The sequence below is a fragment of the Haliotis rubra genome, unplaced genomic scaffold (genome assembly GCF_003918875.1).
Source record: "Haliotis rubra isolate DU_JTF1 unplaced genomic scaffold, ASM391887v1 Scf272, whole genome shotgun sequence".
In the NCBI taxonomy this organism is placed as follows: Eukaryota; Metazoa; Mollusca; class Gastropoda; order Lepetellida; family Haliotidae; genus Haliotis; species Haliotis rubra.
The window spans coordinates 297,477-319,930 of record NW_025766803.1 but is presented as its reverse complement, the minus strand read 5'-3'; the positions used below and the strand labels follow the sequence as shown (position 1 = coordinate 319,930).

Here is a 22,454-nt window from a genome sequence, read left to right as displayed (position 1 = left end):
CACTGAATGAAAACTCCATGGGAGAGTAGCAATTTTATTTTTAAAAATAATGTAAATTTTTATGACATAACTGATCAACTAATCAAGTAACGAGAATTCGCTTTTGAATAATTTTAAATTATGAGAACATTTTCTAAATTCTGAAAATATGATCCTATTGACCACAAAAAGTCAAAATTTATTGAAATAAACAATTGATTGAAATAATGAGAAATTGTGGTTAGGAAATAGCTTTATGCTACTACAGAGGCACCATTGGGCTTTACTGATGAAGAGGAAGAAGCTTTGATGTAGTTTTCCATTATGCAATGCATGAATATTGAATGCACTGATAAAAAGTAAAAGTAAAAAATACTGATTTTCAGATAATATGTCCTTTTATAAAATCCCAGTTTTGCCTAAATATATTTTTTTTTCTAATATGTCTGCTAATGGCTCTTAGTTTGGAATCCAAGCCAAGTTCCTCATATCCCAGCCTTGAGGTACATGCATCATTTTGGGAGGTGTTTCTTTGATTCTAATTTTGATTCTGTAAACAAACAAAACTTCATATTTGTTGAGTTTTGGCAGAAATCTTCACTCCTTTAAGTTTGAATAATAAACATGAAGGCAATCTACTCAGAGTGATTAATTTAATTGCTGGATGTGATGTATCCACCCAAGTTCCAAGGTATCAAAGATCATATATTTTGTCACGCTGACATTTGTAGCAACTCGTGAGACGAGTATGTTTTGTACAGCTGGAGACTGAGAATACTTCATACTTGTTGAGTGCCTTGTCAGTTCAGTGTTTAGGTATGGAAAGATTTATGCTGCAACACTGTATCTTGTAGAACAAACTGGAAGATGTTCAAAGTTTCTTTTAGCCCTGATGTAAGTTGGATATGATGGCAAGTGTAGGATAATTGTCTGTTGTGAGCTGTGTGGTTGGGGAAATCAGTGGGAGTTTGTAGATGTCTGATGTCTGGTGAGTTGTCTGGAGATGTCTGGTGTCTGGTGCGTTGTCTGTAGACGTCTGGTGAGTTGTCTGTAGACGTCTGATGTCTGGAGATGTCTGGTGAGTTGTCTGTAGACGTCTGGTGAGTTGTCTGTAGACGTCTGGTGAGTTGTCTGTAGATGTCTGATGTCTGTAGACGTCTGTGTCTGTCTGGTGAGTTGTCTGTAGACGCCTGGTGAGTTGTCTGTAGACGATGTCTGATGTCTGGAGATGTCTGTCTGTAGACGCCTGGTGAGTTGTCTGTAGACGTCTGGTGAGCGTTGTCTGTAGATGTCTGGAGATGAGTTGTCTGTAGACGCCTGAGTTGTCTGGAGATGCTGATGTCTGGTGAGTTGTCTGTAGATGTCTGGTGAGTTGTCTGTAGACGCCTGATGTCTGTGTCTGGTGAGTTGTCTGTAGACGTCTGACGTCTGGTGAGTTGTCTGTAGACGCCTGATCTGACATCTGAATGAGTTATCTGTAGATGTCTGATGACTGTTGTAACTGTCTGTAGGCGTCTGGTGATGTCTGGTGAGTTGTCTGATGTCTGGTGAGTCTGTCTGATGTCTGGTGAGTTGTCTGTAGACGTCTGATGAGCTGTCTGTAGATGTCTGATGAGTTGTCTGTCTGTCTGATGTCTGTCTGTAGACCTATAGAGTCTGATGAGTTGTCTGTAGATATCTGATGTCTTAAAGTTGTCTGTAGACGTCTGATTGACTTCTGAGATGTCTGTGTCTGATGTGTGTAGATGTCTGTGTGTGGGCTGTGAGTTGTCTGTAGACCTCTGATGTCTGATCTGTAGATCTGATGAGTTGCAGTTGGTTCTTAAGTTTGGGTGACTTGTGAAGCAGCGTATGGATCTAAATGTTTGAGGTGACGGCAGCTCCCTTCTCAGACTACCAAGTCAAGTGTATCCACCCAAGTTCTCTGAAACATTAAATATGTAGTAAAGAAATCCTCTTTGTGAGCAACTTGCCATATGTTTTCTACTATGAAGATGACCACATCTCATCAGCTGACAGTACTGATAAGATCAGTGTTTGCCAGGATGCAGAAAACCTGCATATTTGACGCACAAATGATCTCAAATACGCAGTGAATTTAGAAGCTTGCATCATTGTTGATGCAATGCTACTGGGCCCTTAGTTCAGATAATGTTAACTTCGGTTTCTATGCGATGACTGTGGCTTTTTTTACTGAGGATCTTAGTTTAAAAATGTTGCCAGTTAATTGCTCAGTGCTCATTAAATACCTGACCTGCCTTACCTTGATTTTTGTCGATATTAAACAATCACAGTTGATGTCTTGATGAAAGTTCCAAACTGAAGCTGACTCCCAAAAACATGTCCATGACTCCCTCTCATGACGCCAGGGAGTCATGATGACTCCTAACTTTCTATGCCAAGGGCAAACACTGTAAGATTAGACTATCGCTTAGTCTCTGAATATATATGATTTTGATAATTGCAAATAAAACCCATTTAAATTGGAAGGAGCCCCAGTCAGATGGGAAATTCAAAACCTGAGGGAATCTAGACTTGCTTTATTAAGGGCTTTAGCAATGCAGGGAGGGCTCGGCAGTAGGGAAAATACTTTGGTTCCAGGACTGTGAGACAGCTATGATAAGATCTAAGATTCTGGTTGTGTTGGGCCTTCACCTCATAAATGTTACACCTACACAGAAGACGGCTTTGTCCCTATTCATTATTGTGCACATATTTCTGGTGTTACCTTATACAAGCAACCGTACTGACCTTGATTTATGTGATATCGGAGCGGTGGGGTAATCTAGTGGTTAAAGTGTTCGCTCGTCATGCTGAAGACCCAGGTTCGATTCCCCACATGGGTACAATAGGTGAAGCCCATTTCTGGTGTCCCCTGCTGTGATATTGCTGGAATATTGCTAAAAGCGGCATAAAACCAAACTCACTCACTCATTAATGTGATGTCATGATTATATGGTTAACAAGAAATAAAATGTGAAATGAATATAGAAAAATTTGCAAGTAGAAGAAATTAGAGTATATTGTAATTTTTCTTCTAACATTTCATGTTAAATAATGTTCTTCTTGTTTCTCATGCCAAGCTTGTTTTTTACGTCCTTAACCAACCTCTCAAGATGTAGGAGATATGACATCATGTTTGCAGGGCTGCATTTCGAACACACAAACAAACTAGACAATCCGACAACTTGTTGTGTAGTTGCCTCACGATGTTGTAGATAAGCATCTGCTCCTCATAGACTCCTTGTAGCACTGCATCCATTGGTAACCCACACTCCTAAATATAAGTCTCCCTATCATGCTTGTTAGTGCAGGGATATGTTTAGTTGTGACTGAGTCCTCCCAACACCTTCCGTTGCTGCCGCTGATGGTGATGAAGAGATGATAGCATCAGTTTCTTGCAACGCACTTTATGTACTCTTTCTTCTGTGGTGTGATGGAGAGTTGAGGGCACAGGGGACCCACTGGCTTAAGGTTCAACTACACTAAATCAGAATCACATGCTCCCTGAGCGAGTACCGTATGTAACCTTCTGAAGAGAAAGAGACATGTGACAGCTGTGATTGGATGAAATAGCGTAATATTTTTATGTTTTTTAAAAACCCATCCATCCGGTGATTAAAACTGACCACAATTTTTATTATTTAATGCTGTCATTTTTATCACCATGACTTATGCTTAATGCGTGTACAGATATTTTCAAGATGGTGACATTTGGTGCGGAACTGGGGGTGATGTGTTAAGCTTCCTGTTCTGGGAAAATTGGCAGGATAAGTTAACCGGAATTTGTGTTTTTATTGTATATTAAAGGCCCGACTGTACCCATGTGTACATGGAATGGCTGTTGACAGCCTGGATGATTTAAAAAAAATACAACGTTACTATAGAAGTCTATGGGAAAAACATTTTGTTATTGTGTAACCTTCAAGGTGCTCCAATTTGCTGAACAGGGTTATGTCCCTTTGGCATGCCAGGATTATGGGTCCAAACCTAGATTTGCTTGTGATGATTAGTTTGTAAGCAACATACCTGCCTCCTCTCATGGTTTCATGATCGACCTGCAGCTCTTTGGGCTTCACTTCAGTATTATTGTGTTTTAATTGAGCCCTGCCCCATCATTGAATTTTTAACAAATTTAAGAAAAGAAAACATTAATCTTCCTTCTGTACCCATCTATAATACTGCCATGGGGTGTCTGTGTGCACCTCTCAACTAGCAGTAGTCCAGTGGCCTACATCTGTCAGTCACTGGGACTCTGTCAGCTCTCACAATCTCCTTCCTCCACCATGACATGAGATCTGGACAAGCATCGCTGCTGTATTACACACAGATAATTGCCTAATTAACGAGGCTTGTCAGACAGGTTAGCATTGATTGAAAACAGCCTTGGTTCAGGTTCAGAGTGCTTCCATTACTGGAAGTTATCCATGCTTCAACATTGTGTTGCCCATACTATATCAGTGGAATACACACTAGATGTGGGATAACATCACTGTTATCCATGCTGTATGTGATACAATCAGTGTAATGCATGTTATGTAGGATAACATCACTGTTATCCATGCTCTATGTGTATACAATCTGTGCAAAGCATGTTATGTAGGATAACATCACTGTTATCCATGCTGTATGAGATACAATCTGTGCAAAGCATGTTATGTAGGATAACATCACTGTTATCCATGCTATATGAGATACAATCTGTGCAAAGCATGTTGTGTAGGATAGCATCACTGTTATCCATGCTGTATGAGATACAATCTGTGCAAAGCTTGTTATGTAGGATAACATCACTGTTATCCATGCTGTGAGATACAATCTGAGATAATACAATCAATCTGTTATCCAAAGCATCAGTGTTATGTAGGATAACATCACTGTTATCCATGCTATATGAGATACAATCAGTGTAATGCATGTTATGTAGGATAACATCACTGTTATCCATGCTATATGAGATACAATCTGTGCAAAGCATGTTATGTAGGATAACATCACTGTTATCCATGCTATATGAGATACAATCTGATACAATCAGTGTAATGCATGTTATGTAGGATAACATCACTGTTATCCATGCTATAATCTGAGATACAATCAGTGTAATGCATGTTATGTAGGATAACATCACTGTTATCCATGCTATATGAGATACAATCTGTGCAAAGCATGTTATGTAGGATAACATCACTGTTATCCATGCTATATGTACAATCTGTGCAAAAGCATGTTATGTAGGATAACATCAATCAGTGTAATGCTTGTTATGTAGGATAACATCACTGTTATCCATGCTGTACAATGTTATGTAGGATAACATGTTATCCATGCTATATGAGATACAATCTGTGTAATGAAGGATAACATCACTGTTATCCATGCTATATGAGATACAATCTGTGTGTTGTGTAATAGTTATGTTATATGTAGAGGATAACATCACTGTTATCCATGCTATATGAGATACAATCTGTGTGAAGCATGTTATGAAGGATAACATCACTGTTATCCATGCTATATGAGATACAAACAGTGTAATGCATGTTATGAAGGATAACATCACTGTTATCCATGCTATATGAGATACAATCTGTGTGAAGCATGTTATGAAGGATAACATCACTGTTATCCATGCTATATGAGATACAATCAGTGTAATGCATGTTATGAAGGATAACATCACTGTTATCCATGCTGTATGAGATACAATCTGTGTAATGCATGCATGTTATATGTTATCAGGATAACATCACTGTTATCCATGCTATGAGATACAATCTGTGCAAAGCATGTTATGAGATACAATCAGTGTAATGCATGTTATGTAGGATAACATCACTGTTATCCATGCTGTATGAGATACAATCAGTGTAATGCATGTTATGTAGGATAACATCACTGTTATCCATGCTATATGAGATACAATCAGTGTAATGCATGTTATGTAGGATAACATCACTGTTATCCATGCTATATGAGATACAATCAGTGTAATGCATGTTATGTAGGATAACATCACTGTTATCCATGCTATATGAGATACAATCAGTGTAATGCATGTTGTGTAGGATAACATCACTGTTATCCATGCTATATGAGATACAATCAGTGTAATGCATGTTATGTAGGATAACATCACTGTTATCAATGCTATATGAAATACAATCAGTGTAATGCATGTTATGTAGGATAACATCACTGTTATCCATGCTATATGAGATACAATCAGTGTAATGTATGTTATGTAGGATAACATCACTGTTATCCATGCTATATGAGATACAATCTGTGCAAAGCTTGTTATGTAGGATAACATCACTGTTATCCATGCTCTATGGGATACAATATGTGCAAAGCATGTTATGTAGGATAACATCACTGTTATCCATGCTATATGAGATACAATCTGTGCAAAACTTGTTATGTAGGATAACATCACTGTTATCCATGCTATATGAGATACAATCAGTGTAATGCATGTTATGAAGGATATATCAGATAAAACCATTTCATGTAAGATATCTTTACTGTGACATAAAGAGTTTTGTCCCTTACCCATTCAAGGATCTGGTGATTATTGATGTAATTTTCCAACTTTATTATGGTTCTTAATTTGTCCACACCATGCTCTTTGAGAGTCCGGAACGCGGAAGGTCGCGGGTTCGATCCCCGACCGTGTCATACCAAAAGACGTTAAATGCCTGGCGGTCGGCATTAATGGGTACAAGGACTGGTCGGCTCGGAGTCAATATAATGAGTCTGAGTGGGGTATTCATGCTTCACTGCGGCATGGTATCTCAGTGGGCTAGCACTATAAAACCAGCTTCAGTCATACATACACATACACAGACATGCACATTGTCATATGAGTGAAATATTTTCAAGCACGACGTTAAACCCAATTTCACCTACCTCACCCATTGAGAGTCTAAGATTGTCATATGAGGCAATCATGATTAATGTCTAAGGCTTAGTCTCGTTAAACCCAATTTCACAAACAAGCCCATTTATATTTGAGAGTCTAAGATCTCCACCATGTCTTTCTTCCACATAAAACAGGCAGATCATGATATAATGGAAATATTGCTCAACTCCATGCTCGTTAGTGAAGGTGTCTCATCCACTGTCTTTGTTCGTGTTAGATTTGTCGAGCAAAACTTGCACTATCACGCCAGAAAGACTCTTGTATTTGTTTGAATTATAATGGATCATAATGACATAACAGAAAGCAGGCAGATTCTGATTTCTTTTCATCTAATCAGGTTTAACATTTCAGAAGCACACCCTCATTAGCTCTGTTAGCTCATTGCCAGCACTGTTTGACAGGGATAGGTGGGGACACCAGGTTGAGAGCAGCTGGAATTAAATTAACGATGTGTCATTTCATTCAGGGCTGTTCCCAAACTGATGTTGCTGTTTAGAGGAGTGTATTCCATATTAGGACATTTCTTTGAGATTTTCAATACTTCAAATGGACAGGGTTGTTATTACACATCACAGTGGAATAGGCAGTTGGGAATTGGTAGCCCAGTCATTGAGAATCTCATATACTTTGTGCAAAGTTATCTCCCTTAGTTGTGCCAGGACATGGTTTCATATCAGTGAGTGAGTTTAGTTTTACGCCACACTCAGCAATATTCCAGCTATATGGTGGCGGTCTGTAAATAATCGAGTCTGGACCAGACAATCCAGTGATCTACAGCATGAGCATCGATCTACACAGTTGGGATACGATTGGTTTCATATTAAGGCTTGGGGGTTTCACATATGTGCTAAGTGTCTGAGACTTAATAGAATGGAAGTAGTTCAAGTAGCATATTAAGTGTATTTCACTGACTCATGTTGTGCAGTCATCAGTGCTAAACTTGTCTTGGTATCGGAAGGGAGGCTCAGTAGTTCAGGTTTTGTTTACTGTTGAGGAAGTTCAGGTTTTAATTTCTGGATTCAACATCTTGTGAAGATATTCATGGTGATAGGCGGGTGAGTGAGTGAGTTTACTTCTACACCGCTTTTGGCAAAATTCCAGCAATATCACGGCAGGGGACACCAGAATGGGCTTCACACATTGTACCCATGTGGGGAATCGAACCTGTGTCTTCAGCGTGATGAGCGAAAGCTTTATCCACTAGGCTACCCCACCGCTCCTTGAAACACTATGAAACATTAACTCCTAGCTATCATGTAGTAAAGAGCAACCCTACCACAACATCCCTGATGTAAACATCATCTTCAATATCAGTCAGTTATCTCTATCACCCCTCCATCCTGTCTCTCTCCTCCTCCTCCTCCTCCTCTCCTTCAGCAACAACATCCCACTCCCTTTGAACAGCATCTCTGTCCAAGACCCTCTCTGCTTCATCTGCCGCCATAAAGCGTATCATTACCAGTAACCAGTGACCCACAACCCACACATTCCACACCCAATGTTAGACTACTTACACACAGGGCAATCAGTACATGGGCAGGCTCGCTCCATTCCTCTCGGAGATAAAGTTGGATATTTTTTTATATCTTTTTATTTCATTAATGAATTATTTAATTTGCCCGACTGTTCCAAAAATAAAAAGGTATATGCAATATCATACCAAAATATAGTAACAATTTAGAAAAAATAATTGATCATTTGTATGATTTTGAATCACAGAAATTTAGATTTCTAGATATGGCTAAAATATGCAAAAAAATAAACATTTTCAGCTGAGATAATATCAATATGAAGTTTCACATTTAACACAGTCTAAAGGGGTATTTGCCCCCATGTTCTGGGTTACAATTAGTTGTAGAATTTCTAGCCACAACAGACTGCTAATGTAATCTGGTAGTTACACTCGTTGACTTGGTTGAAGCATGTCACTGTATCTTGTTAAGTATGTCTATGATCAGGGTGTTAATCACTGGATTGTCTGGTCCAGAATTTTTACAAACCATCATCATACAGCTGGAATATTGTTTGTTAAACAACAAACAAACAGGCAAACACAATCGGATCCAAGCTGATTCTCCTCCATGTAGATGTAGACTGTAACATATGGTAATAAGTTCATTTTGGGTTCTACACTTGCTTACAGCTACATTTTGTCTGAAAGTCATAACACTCTCTCATTTTAGCCATGCTTAAATACTTGAGGATATCTCAAGCGATAAAACTGCTGGTGTAACAACGTAAACAGGCAAATAGGCAGACATTTGAACATGCGTGGTAATTTATATACCAGTATTTCAAACCTTTATAATTTGACATTCTAAGTGAGCCAAATGGTCATTATCCTATACTACTCAAAACACCACCTGTTTCTTTAATGTTACTTCAGTTAATTTGTCATGATAGATGTTAAACTATTACTACAGCCAATAACGATGGTAATATGATGGAATCAGGTGTTCCTTAACCTTTTGAGTTATTATTCTTCATCCTTAATCCAAAGATCTGTGAAGATCCTGGTTAGAATTGATATTCAGTAACCCATGCTTGTTGTAAGAGGCGACCAACGGGATCAGGTGGTCAGGCTCACTGACTTGGTTGACACACATCATATTATCCCAATTGCATAGATCGATGCTCATGCTGTTGATCACTGGATTGTGTGGTCAAGACTTGATTATTTACAGACTGCCACCATATAGCTGGAATATTGCTGAGTGTGGCATTAAACAAACCAACTAACCAACCAACCTTAATCCAAAAAGTAGAATTCAGAATTTTTGTTGATGTATGAATCACGAATAAAATACAACTTTCATGTAAAGCCATTTATTGCAGTAAACAGTTCATCACAATCTATGTACAGACTTTGCAGTATTTGATCCACGTGTTGAACAACATTACCACTGACTACAGATATAGAAACATGAAATAAATACTCAGCTGCAAAGTAATGACACTTTGAGTTACACTGAAACATCAGCACCCATCAAACACTGTTTCCATATTAAAAAAATCAATATGAAAACATACACTGATACCACTTCATACATATAACATATACAAACTTATTTAATTATGAATATTTTGTAAAATATATTTACATAAATATAAAAACATGAAGGCACAGTTATAATTCTGTTTCATAAAATTCAATTTTAACATCAGTACATGTACCAACTCTTGAATAGAGTTTTAAGTTAACAACAATGATAATTTGTTACTGATCTCATGTTAAACACCATTCTCATTTTTCAAGCATATTATATCTCCATTGTATTATGATTAGACAGGAGATATATACATGTACTTCCTTTCAAAAGTTTAGACTCACTTAAAACACTCACTATATGTTATGTATATATACATGGTTACATCGAAGATGGATTTCTCCACTAACTTGGGGGAACCAACTGCAAACCTTGTGCAGATGAATTGCACAAAATTGCTGAAAAGCATGTGCAAATATCTTGAATTGGAACAGCTGCGTTTTGGTGTAAAGTTTTTCAAGAATTCGCCAATTTTCACTGATTTTTATCATTTATTGAATTCATGACAATAATCTTTTCAACGTTACAAATTTGTTTTACAATACATCAGTTCATGTGTAAACAGTACCTTTAAACAGTATGGAATATTTTGCCAAATTTAGTTTAGAACAGTTGCCTGAAGTAAGTGGCTATATTTACACTAGTGAGTCTAAACTTTTGAAAGGAATTATATTACACTTGATAACAGAGGATTGTAAAAATATAGAAAGTGTCATTAAAAGGCCAAGCTATGAATTGAATTTTCTGTCTTAAGGCCGATTTTAACCCTTACTATTCCATGATAATACTAGATCTTATGCAGAGCAGCTAAATGTAACAAGCTCCTACACAAACAATTGAATTCCATTCATAAGGATTTTTCTATCTTAATTGACTTTGTCTGGATATTGTTTAAAAATAAAATTAGAAATCAGAACTGAATAGTCTTTTATGTATGCTGAATACAATGGGATCATGGCTTTTGTTAGGAGTATTTTCATGAAAAAATGTACTCATGTTCCCTAACTTTGTGAGTTGAGTATATTTGCAAAGAATATGATTATACTATTATTATTTTATAGATATAAATAATATAATATGTTTAAATAAAAACATTGTATTTCAATTCAAACAAAACTAGATTTTCACAAAGAGTATGTATGTTTTAAGAAACTCATCACAGAATTTAGGGGATTTCATTTCCGATGCCAGTTTGACACAGCCAATGAGAACTTACAGAAGGTGTTGACGTCTTTGAGAGTGTATAACCATCTCTCCAGATGGAATCATGTAGTTTACATTCTCTGTAATGATGTTTTAAGCTGGTTTGTAGCTCGCTGTCTGTAAATCTGAGCAGTGAGATTTGGAAATCTACTTTGTTGTCAAGGACACAATGCTTTCTCTTGATCTTAAATTATGTTTTAACTGCCCAACATTAATAGCATGTAAACATGACCAGAATAGTAGTTGAAGTTGAAGTTGGTGAGGTTCTTTATGTATTTTCCTCCTCATAATGTTCATGATTAGCACATGTCTCTGTGCCAGTTTGTCAGTGGCTTTGGCAGAAATAGGTCTTCTGGAATTTTAAACCTTGTTCCTAGTTTATGGTATAGCAGTTGAAGTAAAACACATGTTTGGTAGAACTTGGGATTTACTAGGATGAAGGTACCTTGAACTTGTGCCTTTAGGCCAGACCAATTTAATTTCTTGTTTTACGGATTTTTGTCCTCAGAAAACCTAAAGGTAGGAGGGACAAAATAAATAAAAACTCACCAGTCAAAGCAAAACCCACATGAGTTTTTCAAAGGCATTGTTTTTCAAGTTCGCTGAGGTGCTTGAAGCACTGATTTCTAACACAAATATTGTTAGATAATTCAGTTTAAAGTCTCGGAGAAGGGATAACGGTGTTTTAGTGTCCAACAGCCTTGTGTAGTCAAAGTCTCGCTCCCGTATATCTTGACATTAGGATTTTGTTTTTCGAGTGGGGAAAATTTGTTTATATGAAAACATACGACCGGCAAATCCATAAAACAAGAAATAAAATTGGTCTGGCCTTATATATAAATCTGAAGTTATTTAGTTATATTCATGTTATTGCTAGTGTTAGTTGATTAGATTATAATGGTCCTCCATAAAACTGGGGCTTGAAACTTTGTTTGAAACTGTAACAATGCTTTATTGGAAATCAATTTTATTCCATATATTTTCAGTGTCAGTGTTCACTAGATGGATACATGTTGTAGTCCTTGAAATACGAAAAGTTATCTTTTATTAAAAATACACATATATAAATTAAAAAATTCAAATCCAAATGGTACACCGAACAATGCCTAATTTCAGGGTGATGAAATCTAGATCTGCCACATCATTTATAACTTGAGTGAGTGAGTATGGTTTTATGCCGCTTTTAGCAATATTCCAGCAATATCATGGCAGGGGACACCTGAAAGGGCTTCACACATTGTACCTATGTGCTGAATCGAACCCGGGTCTTCGGCATGCTCAGTAAAGGCTTTAACTGCTAGAGTACCCATTTATAACTTAATCTGAAGTGCTAATTTAATCTGTTTTCTAGTGTCTGGGAGATGGAATATTTTTGGCTATTTATGTTTATAAACTTTCTGTTTATGAGATAAATAAGCTTTATATACTCTTTAACTCCTAGTTTCATGTTCGCACCTGTCTCACCATTGGTGCTTGGTGATATTAAACTGATGTTCAAAATAATAATTTTTTTAATGTATACTGTATAATAATCAATCTCTTATAGGATTCACACATTCCTGATAGTCTATAAATACATCCACATACACATGTTTCTGGGAAAAATACACAAGTGAAGCCCAAACCTAAGCTTAAATATGTTTCAACACATAGAATATAGTATATACATCGAGAAAAACATTAAGCACCACATACTGTATATTCCCATGTTAATTTATGTTTAAACCCTTTTTTATTACACTTTTATGATTTTCAATTATGTGACATACTCATATCAAAACACAGAAACTGAAATTGATTATCTAATGTCATGCTTTCTAATAGGTCCATGGGAATGGTTGGGTGACAACCCTTTTAACTAATCCCTCACGTCACAAGTGAGTGAGTGAGTGAGTTGAGTTTTATGCCACTTTTAGCAATATTCCAGCAATATCACGGTGGGGGACACCAGAAATGGGCTTCACACATTGTACCCATGTGGGGAATCGAACCCTGGTTTTTGACATGACAAGCGAACGCTTTAACCACTAGACTACCCTGCCGCCCCTCACATCACAGAGACCAAATACTTGTAACCATCAAGAGTGTTCTTGTACTTATGGCCAAAGAAGTATCTTTGATGTATGGGTCATATATTTGAATTAGATCAAGGTCATCAAGGTAGATAATTCAGACAGATAATTCAGGATAAATGAAAATACCAAAATGGAACTGCTTAACTTATGTCTAGGTGTATAAATTATGTAGAGCAAGGTTATAGAGTAAGCTCCAGGTGCCATGCTATCATTAGAGGCCGATAATGAAGAGATACACACTCGCATGAAGTGTTTTGAACCGCTCATTTGGGAATATCATAATTGATGGTGTGCTTATAGTATATTGGCACAGTTAAGTACAGTAATTTTAGGTCACAATTAACTCTTAAGGGTTGAAGGCTCTGTAAGGCACAGGACAGGGTTCAGAGGGTTTGATGGTTATTCTTGTTTGTTGTAGCACTTTAAGGCACTGTTAGGTTATATGAGTTAACCCTTTGATAGTCTTTTGCACTGTAAGGCACAGCCTGGGTCACAAGTTAATCTAAGGCTGTTGTGTAAGGCACAGTTTGAGTTAATGATTATACCTTTAACACAATCCGTACTGTAAGGCACAGCCTGGGTCACAAGTTAACCCAAGGCTGTTGTGTAAGGCACAGTTTGAGTTAATGATTATATACCTTTAACACAATCCGTACTGTAAGGCACAGCCTGGGTCACAAGTTAACCCAAGGCTGTTGTGTAAGGCACAGTTTGAGTTAATGATTATATACCTTTAACACAATCCGTACTGTAAGGCACAGCCTGGGTCACAAGTTAACCCAAGGCTGTTGTGTAAGGCACAGTTTGAGTTAATGATTATACCTTTAACACAATCCGTACTGTAAGGCACAGCCTGGGTCACAAGTTAACCCAAGGCTGTTGTGTAAGGCACAGTTTGAGTTAATGATTATACACTTAACACAATCCGTACTGTAAGGCACAGCCTGGGTCACAAGTTAACCCAAGGCTGTTGTGTAAGGCACAGTTTGAGTTAATGATTATACACTTAACACAATCCGTACTGTAAGGCACAGCCTGGGTCACAAGTTAACCCAAGGCTGTTGTGTAAGGCACAGTTTGAGTTAATGATTATACACTTAACACAATCCGTAGAGGCAGCCTGGGTTATAAATTAACCCTTTAACAGTCTTTACACTTTAAGGCACAGTCTGGGTTATATGTTAACCCTTTAACACTTGCTGCACTGTAAGGTCCTGTTGGGGTTAAATGTTAATCTGTAACATTTGCTGCACAGTATAAGCCACAGTCTGGGCTATGGTTTAACCCTTTAACACTTGCTGCACTGTAAGGTCCTGTTGGGGTTAAATGTTAATCTGTAACATTTGCTGCACAGTATAAGCCACAGCCAGGGTTATACATTAACCCTTTAACACTTGCTCAACTGTAAGGCACCATCATGGCTAAGGAACATTGGGTTAAAAGTTAACCCTTTAACACCCTCTGCACATTGTACAGCACAGTATTGACATATATGGTGAGAAAATCCTATTGAAGTATTTACAAATTCCAGTATCCTCCTTGATTGTTCCTCATAGTTAGGCCACACAGCAAACACTGGCAACTGACCAGTGTCCGGCTATCCAGGAAACATGGCCCATCTCTCGGGGGCCATCCAGAAGATGACTTTGACAAATTTGATTGTAGATGGTGATACGTCTTGGTATGGTTTCTAGGGGATCAGGGGTAATGGTGTGTTATGTGGCCGATGCAGGAATATGTTGTCACGTTGGTTGCCATGGGATGCTGGAAGAAGGTGAAGTGTAGTGATTGCTAGGGGATGCTGTAGAATGGTGCTATGTAGTGGTTGCTAAGGGATAATGAAGGATGATGTTGTGTAGTGGTTGCTATGGCATACTGGAAGATGATGTTGTGTAGTGGTTGCTAAGGGATAATGAAGGATGATGTTGTGTAGTGGTTGCTATGGCATACTGGAAGATGATGTTGTGTAGTGGTTGCTAAGGGATAATGAAGGATGATGTTGTGTAGTGGTTGCTATGGCATACTGGAAGATGATGTTGTGTAGTGGTTGCTAAGGGATAATGAAGGATGATGTTGTGTAGTAGTGGTTGCTATGGCATACATACTGAAGATGATGTTGTGTAGTGGTTGCTAAGGGATAATGAAGGATGATGTTGTGTAGTGGTTGCTATGGCATACTGGAAGGTGATGTTGTGCAGTGGTTGCTATGGTATACTGGAAGGTGATGTTGTGCAGTGGTTGCTATGGTATCCTTGAAGATGATGTTGTGTAATGGTTGCTAGGAGATGTTTTAATAAGGTGTGTATTGGTTGATTTGGTATACTGGAAGATGATGTTGTGTAGTGGTTGCTAGGGGATACTGGAAGATGATGTTGTGTAGTGGTTGCTAGGGGATGCTGGAAGAGATGTTGATGTTGCTAGGGATGCTGGAGTGATGTTGCTGGTTGCTATGCTGGAAGATGGGATACTAGGATGCTGGAAGATGATGAGTGTTGTAGTGCTGGAGTGGTTGCTAATGCTGGAAGATGATAATGAAGGATGATGTTGTGTAGTGGTTGCTATGGCATACTGGAAGGTGGTGATGTGCAGTGGTTGCTATGGTATCCTTGAAGATGATGTTGTGTAATGGTTGCTAGGAGATGTTTTAATAAGGTGTGTATTGGTTGATTTGGTATACTGGAAGATGATGTTGTGTAGTGGTTGCTAGGGGATGCTGGAAGTTGATGTGTAGTGGTCGCTATGGGATACTGGAAGATGATGTTGTGGTGGTTGCTAGGGGATGCTGGAAGATGTAGTGGTTGCTAGGGATGCTGGAAGATGATGTTGTGTAGCTAGGGGATGCTGGAAGATGATGTTGTGTAGTGGTTGCTAGGGGATGCTGGAGGATGATGTTGTGTAGTGGTTGCTAGGGGATGCTGGAAGATGTTGTTCAGTAGTGGTTGCTAGGGGATGCTGGAAGATGATGTTGTGTAGTGGTTGCTAGGGGATGCTGGAAGATGATGTGTTCAGTAGTGGTTGCTAGGGGATGCTGGAAGATGATGTGTGTAGTGGTCACTAGGGGATGCTGGAAGATCGTGTTCAGTAGTGGTTGCTAGGGGATGCTGGAAGATGATGTTGTGTAGTGGTTGCTAGGGGATGCTGGAAGATCGTGTTCAGTAGTGGTTGCTAGGGGATGCTGGAAGATGATGTGTAGTGGTCACTAGGGGATGCTGGAAGATCGTGTTCAGTAGTGGTTGCTAGGGGATGCTGGAAGATGATGTTGTGTAGTGGTTGCTAGGGGATGCTGGAAGATCGTGTTCAGTAGTGGTTGCTAGGGGATGCTGGAAGATGATGTGTAGTGGTCACTAGGGGATGCTGGAAGATCGTGTTCAGTAGTGGTTGCTAGGGGATTTGCACACCACACTCATACCATGCAGGCGAGGGGCGTAGGAAGTTGAGATGCATCCTGCGTGGCTCTTGACCCCAGCTGTCTCGGGCAAATCCTGGAATGAGATATAAGGTTCAATAAGTCATGAATGACCTGCATAGAAACTGGAAATGTCCCATTATAATACAAGAATGCATAATGCGACTTTCAACCATGGTTTCAAGAAATTGTCCCATTATAATACAAGCATTTGCATAATGCGACTTTCAACCATGGTTTCAAGAAATCTCCCATTATAATACAAGCATTTGCATAATTCGACTTTCAACCATGGTTTCAAGAAACGTCCCTTTATAATACAAGTATTTGCATAATGCGACTTTCAACCATGGTTTCAAGTCAGTGCAATTATACTATGCAGTATTGTGTCCCTGTGCCCAGTGGACTGACGCTTAGTCTCTGAATATATGTCAGTTTGATAGTAATATTATTATTGAAAACGAGCCCCAGTGAGATAAGAAATTCAGAACCGGAGGAAATCTAGACTTGATTTAGTTAGGACTCAAGCATTGAAGGGAGGGCTAGGCAGTAGGGAAAATAATGTGGCTCAGGCACTGTGAGATGGACTAGCACGCCCAGTAATGATTCCAGAACCTATACCCATCTTCATGTATTCAACCTATATGGCTGGTATCACTGCTGACTTTCCCCTTGTTATGTGTTACATTGTATGAAGTGTCATTAAACCCATTCACTCCCTTTGGTTTTTGCTGTCTGTGGGAAACATCAGCCACAAATTCAGTTTAATGTGTATGTTGAGTACTTTACAGAGCTGTCTGTCACATATTTTGTTGGGATAGGGTGATATCAGCCTCACTCACATATTTTGTTGGGATAGGGTGATATCAGCCTCACTCACATATTTTGTTGGGACGAGGTGATATCAGGTTTAGTCACATATTTTGTTGGGACGAGGTGATATCAGGCTTAGTCACATATTTTGTTGGGATGGGGTAATATCAGGCTTAGTCACATATTTTGTTGGGATAGGGTGATATCTGGCTTAGTCACATATTTTGTTGGGACGAGGTGATATCAGCCTCACTCACATGTTTTGTTGGGATAGGGTAATATCAGCCTCACTCACATGTTTTGTTGGGATGGGGTGATATCAGGCTTAGTCACATATTTTGTTGGGACGAGGTGATATCAGCCTCACTCACATTTTTTGTTGGGACGAGGTGATATCAGCCTCACTCACATGTTTTGTGGGGATAGGGTGATATCAGCCTCACTCACATGTTTTGTTGGGATAGGGTGATATCAGCCTCACTCACATGTTTTGTTGGGATAAGGTGATATCAGCCTCACTCACATGTTTTGTTGGGATGGGGTGATATCAGGCTTAGTCACATATTTTGTTGGGATAGGGTGATATCAGCCTCCCTCACATGTTTTGTTTGGATGGGGTAATATCAGGCTCAGTCACATATTTTGTTGGGATAGGTTGATATCAGGCTTAGTCACATATTTTGTTGGGATAGGGTGATATCAGGCTCTGTCACATATTTAGTTGGGATAGGTTGATATCAGGCTTAGTCACATATTTTGTTGGGATAGGTTGATATCAGGCTTAGTGACATATTTTGTTGGGATAGGTTGATATCAGGCATATTTTGTAGTCAGGCATATTTAGGTGGGATAGGTTGATATCAGGCTGAGTCACATATTTTGTTGGGATAGGTTGATATCAGGCTTAGTCACATATTTTGTTGGGATAGGTTGATATCAGGCTGAGTCACATATTTAGTTGGGATAGGTTGATATCAGGCTTAGTCACATATTTTGTTGGGATAGGTTGATATCAGGCTTAGTCACATATTTTGTTGGGATAGGTTGATATCAGGCTTAGTCACATATTTTGTTGGGATAGGGTGATACCAGGCTGAGTCACATACCAAAATAGTGATTTCATTGTTTTCCTATCCAGGCATTTTCTGAGGAGTGAGTGAGTGAGTATGGTTTTACACCACTTTTAGCAATATTCCAGCAGTATCATGGCGAGGGACACCGGAAATGGGCTCCCCATATTGTACTCATGAGGGGAATTTAACCTGGGTCTTCAGCATGACGAATGAACCATTAGGCTACCCCATTGCTCCTTTTTTCTGAGAATGTCAGAAATATAACAATTACGATTTTTTGTGTTGTATGCAATGGGTGGTACATTTGTATGTGATGGGTCAGGAATTATGTGTCAAATAATTCTTTATCCAACATCAGGGGCAGTGGGGTAGCCTAGTGGTTAAAGCACAGCTCGTCAAGACCTGTGTTCGATTCCCCCACATGGGTATAATGTGTGAAGCCCATTTCTGGTGTCTCCCACCGTCATATTTCTGGAATATTGCTAAAAGCGGCGAAAAACTAAACTCACTCACTCACTCACTTATCCAACATCAATTATTCCCTCAGCGATGCAACCCTGCACATGCAATTGTGTCTGTGTTTTTATAAACCATGATGTGCATAAGAAAAGAAAGAGTGAGTGAGTGAGTTTAGTTTCGCCGCACTCAGCAATATTCCAGCTATATGGCGGCAGTCTGTAAATAATCGAGTTTGGACCAGACATTCCAGTGATCAACAGCATGAGCATCGATATGCTCAATTAGGAACCGATGACATGTGTCAACAAAGGCAGCAAGCCTGACCACCCGATCCCATTAGTCACCTCTTACAACAAGCATAGTCGCCTTTTGTGGCAAGCATGGGTTGCTGAAGACCTATTTTACCTCGGATCTTCACGGGTCAGAAAAGAAAGAATGAAAGGTTAAAGAAAATTAAAATTGTGCTTTACCTTCTTCTGTTTTTTGCTGATATGGCAGGTGGACTTAGGAGGATAACGGAAGATTTGGTGGTCCCAACAAATTCACAATGATCCTCTCCGAAACCGTTTATATCGCCAACATTTAAGAACTTTTCCCGCACACAGTTTGCTAGCATGATTTTATAGCGGTTATTGTTACACAACACAACTCCTGCCAGACGTGCATTCTTGTACTTGGTCTTCCTGATATACTGCTTGCCGAAACATGCCGTACGGGACGTGTCATAATCAAAGTCATACTCCACCCACGTGTCGGTGACACTGAGCCGGAATTCAATTCCTAAACTATCCAGGGTTAAGGATGTCGTGTTCACCCAGGTTTGGAGTGACGCTTGCTCTCCTTTGATGCTGTTGACATTTTCTATCAATTTGCGGTTCTGGTTAAGAACTCTATCAACACGATTTTTCAAATTCCTGTAGTCTTCTTCCAGCTTTCCTGTTTTCGACTTATGTCGCCTTTCTAAATTCTTGATGTCCATTTGAAGAAGAACCGAATTGTCTTCCAGATTACGAACAGCTGTCTCCATGGAATTTGACCTGCTTTTCAGTGTGTTATCAAAACGATCGAATTGCCGATTGAACTGAGAGGTGATATTCGAATACAGCTCCAAGGACAGTTCCTGAGCCAGGTTGACCTCAAGGCTTGCCAGTTTATGTTGCATGTCTGTATAAGCCATCTTGCTTTCATTTCGATAATGCTGAAGGGATTGTTGGAAGATCCCACCCAATCGATCAAGTGTCCTCAGCTTCTTTCCATGCTCGTCTACTCTGCTCACCATTTGTTGATTGCGTGAAGCTGACATAGAACTCATATTTTTCTTAATTTCTTCCACAATTACTTGCAAACTCTGCATTTTTTCCATTTTGGCATAAAATTCTTGAACTGCCTGTGAGATGGATGATAGTTCAAGTTTGATTCCGTCAACTCTGTCCTGCAACCGCTTCATCGTTTCTTCATGTCCTTCCTCAATTTTATCAATGTCTTTCCCTTGCTCGTCAACAGCTGTCACAAGTTTCACCGACTGCTTCCTCATGAGGTTGATGACTTCCTCCATATGAGATTGCAAGAGGTTGTTGATTTCCAATCGGAGCAGCTCTTCCAGTTCGTCCGAGTACACGTTAGCAACATACATGTTATCATTTACGTGTTTCTGATCGTTCTGACTGTCAGACCCACCTTCAGTTCCAGAAATCCTTGATGAAGCTTTTTCCATCTGATGGGTTACCTCCCTTGATTGTTTTGGTTGGTCTGAGTTCTGGGAACTGTTTGATAATTGTGTGACATTGTCACGATAAACAACGCTGTTGCCTTTTATTGTAATGTTTTTAAGTATTTTCCCAAGCGCTGAAGCCAAAGCATCACCCGTCTGGTTCAATTTGTTTTGGAGGTTTTCAATTTCTTGGATCATGACGTTAGTTTTGCTTATGTTTCTGTTCATATCTTCTTCCACAGCATATGATTGGTCACTTCGGGGCCACATGTCCATAATTTCGTTGTTCTCGATATTTCGATTTTTTTCACTACCTTCAGACTTTCTGGTGAAATTCTCCAAGTAGTTTTCAATTTCGGATATGACAATTGGTTTGACAAGATTCTCCAGATTTTCATTGTCATGTAATAGATTTGTTTTAAAAGTCCCACCTTTGTTGACATCAGAATATCTCCTATCAACTGGCTCCAAAGTTTCGCTTCCTTTCTTCAGAACTATTTCCATATTTTCTAACTTCTTTTCCAATGTGTGATAGTTCATTGGATTGAAAGTGGTCATTTTAGCCTCCAGGGCTTGAAGTCGATCATGAAAGAGTTGTCTTTCTTTCTGAAGACGACCTTGAAGTTGGCTTACCTCTCGTCTGTACATATTTAACTTCGTTTCCATACGATTCATTCGTTGTTTGACCCTTTCATCTATCTGACACGAATTTTTCACCTTTTCACTGGGAATTACAAAGCTCATGACACAAGTTTCCTCGGCGACGTGCACATCTTTTTGCGGTAGAAACGTCGCAAACACTCCAATGTTGATTGATAGAATCACAACCTGAATGAATCTCAGTAGCTGAGCCATGTTGCTGATGGATGTTAACTCAATGCAAGAAAGTACAGAGAGTAAAAACAGATTGCTTCTTATAGATATCTCCTTGATTGGAAAAACAGGGCTCAAATGAGAAACACTTTGGGATAAGTTTTTGAGGCTCTGTTTGCCTGCATTGTCAAGTCCATAAACAACAATTAACAATGATTTATGATCCAAAGCAGAATCTTTGAGTTTGAATTTGAATTCAAACACAGATGTTCTCTGTTTCTTGTTTCTTGTTGAACAACTCAGATTCAAGGTATCGGGTCACATGACAGTCCCTGTTGAGATTGACGGTGATGAATATTAATCCAGATTAAACAAATGCTTTACAGAATCATATTGAAACAATCCCAGTTGTAAAGTGAGATAAACACAGAATAAATCAGTGAACACTCCACAGGAATAAATCCATCATGTGACAGGCACTTATCGTACTCCACCACCATGCAGCCCTTGTGTAGTAGAAACCACTGGTGTAGACTGGTCGCCAGGCCTCACAGAACTGAGGGGGAAGTGAGATGTGGGGTCTTTTTACCGGCAGGCTGGTGGAGCTTACACTCTCCTGGCACCGCTACTGTCTTGCACACTTGTGTAGTTAGCTCCTCGTAAACGTTTCCTGACTCCTTGAGAGCTGCTCAGCTGTAGCGTTGAACACGGCTGTGGCAGAAAGAATTGTTATATTCTTTGCCGTAATGAGAATATGATTAATATTGGCATGCTGTTTTTGGTAAATTGGAATGGTTTTTTTATATTTGGGGTTTAATAAAAAATGGAATGTGTTGAGATAAGATCTGTGGGTGTCATTTTTAGTTGATTAATACTGACAAGATAGCAAGGATAGCAACTTCTGTGGTACAGTTGTACCATGTTTGTATGATACTACCTGGTGATTGTTT

General features: G+C 39.1%; 2 protein-coding genes and 1 long non-coding RNA gene across 4 annotated transcripts in view; 2 read left to right on the top strand and 1 right to left on the bottom strand.

Annotated features, from left to right (window-relative positions):
• LOC124280726 (lipoxygenase homology domain-containing protein 1-like) overlaps positions 1–22,454 on the top strand; it is a 124,333-nt gene that overhangs the window by 26,641 nt on the left and 75,238 nt on the right.
• LOC124280727 lies at positions 15,762–16,288 on the top strand. Its single transcript, XR_006899756.1, has 3 exons — positions 15,762–15,804; positions 15,913–15,994; positions 16,239–16,288. It is a non-coding gene; the product is annotated as an uncharacterized LOC124280727 (long non-coding RNA).
• On the bottom strand, positions 16,006–22,044 carry LOC124280725 (cytospin-A-like). 2 transcript variants are annotated; one of them, XM_046716710.1, is made up of 2 exons: positions 19,472–22,044; positions 16,006–16,728 (listed from the first exon to the last, which is right to left on the bottom strand). In XM_046716710.1, the coding sequence occupies exons 1-2, from the start codon at positions 21,544–21,546 to the stop codon at positions 16,611–16,613; spliced, it is 2,193 nt and encodes a 730-aa protein (XP_046572666.1). In that variant the 5' UTR covers positions 21,547–22,044; the 3' UTR covers positions 16,006–16,610. The 2 variants fall into 2 exon arrangements, with proteins under 2 accessions (XP_046572666.1, XP_046572665.1); XM_046716709.1 differs by having other exon boundaries at positions 16,007–16,711; positions 19,451–22,044.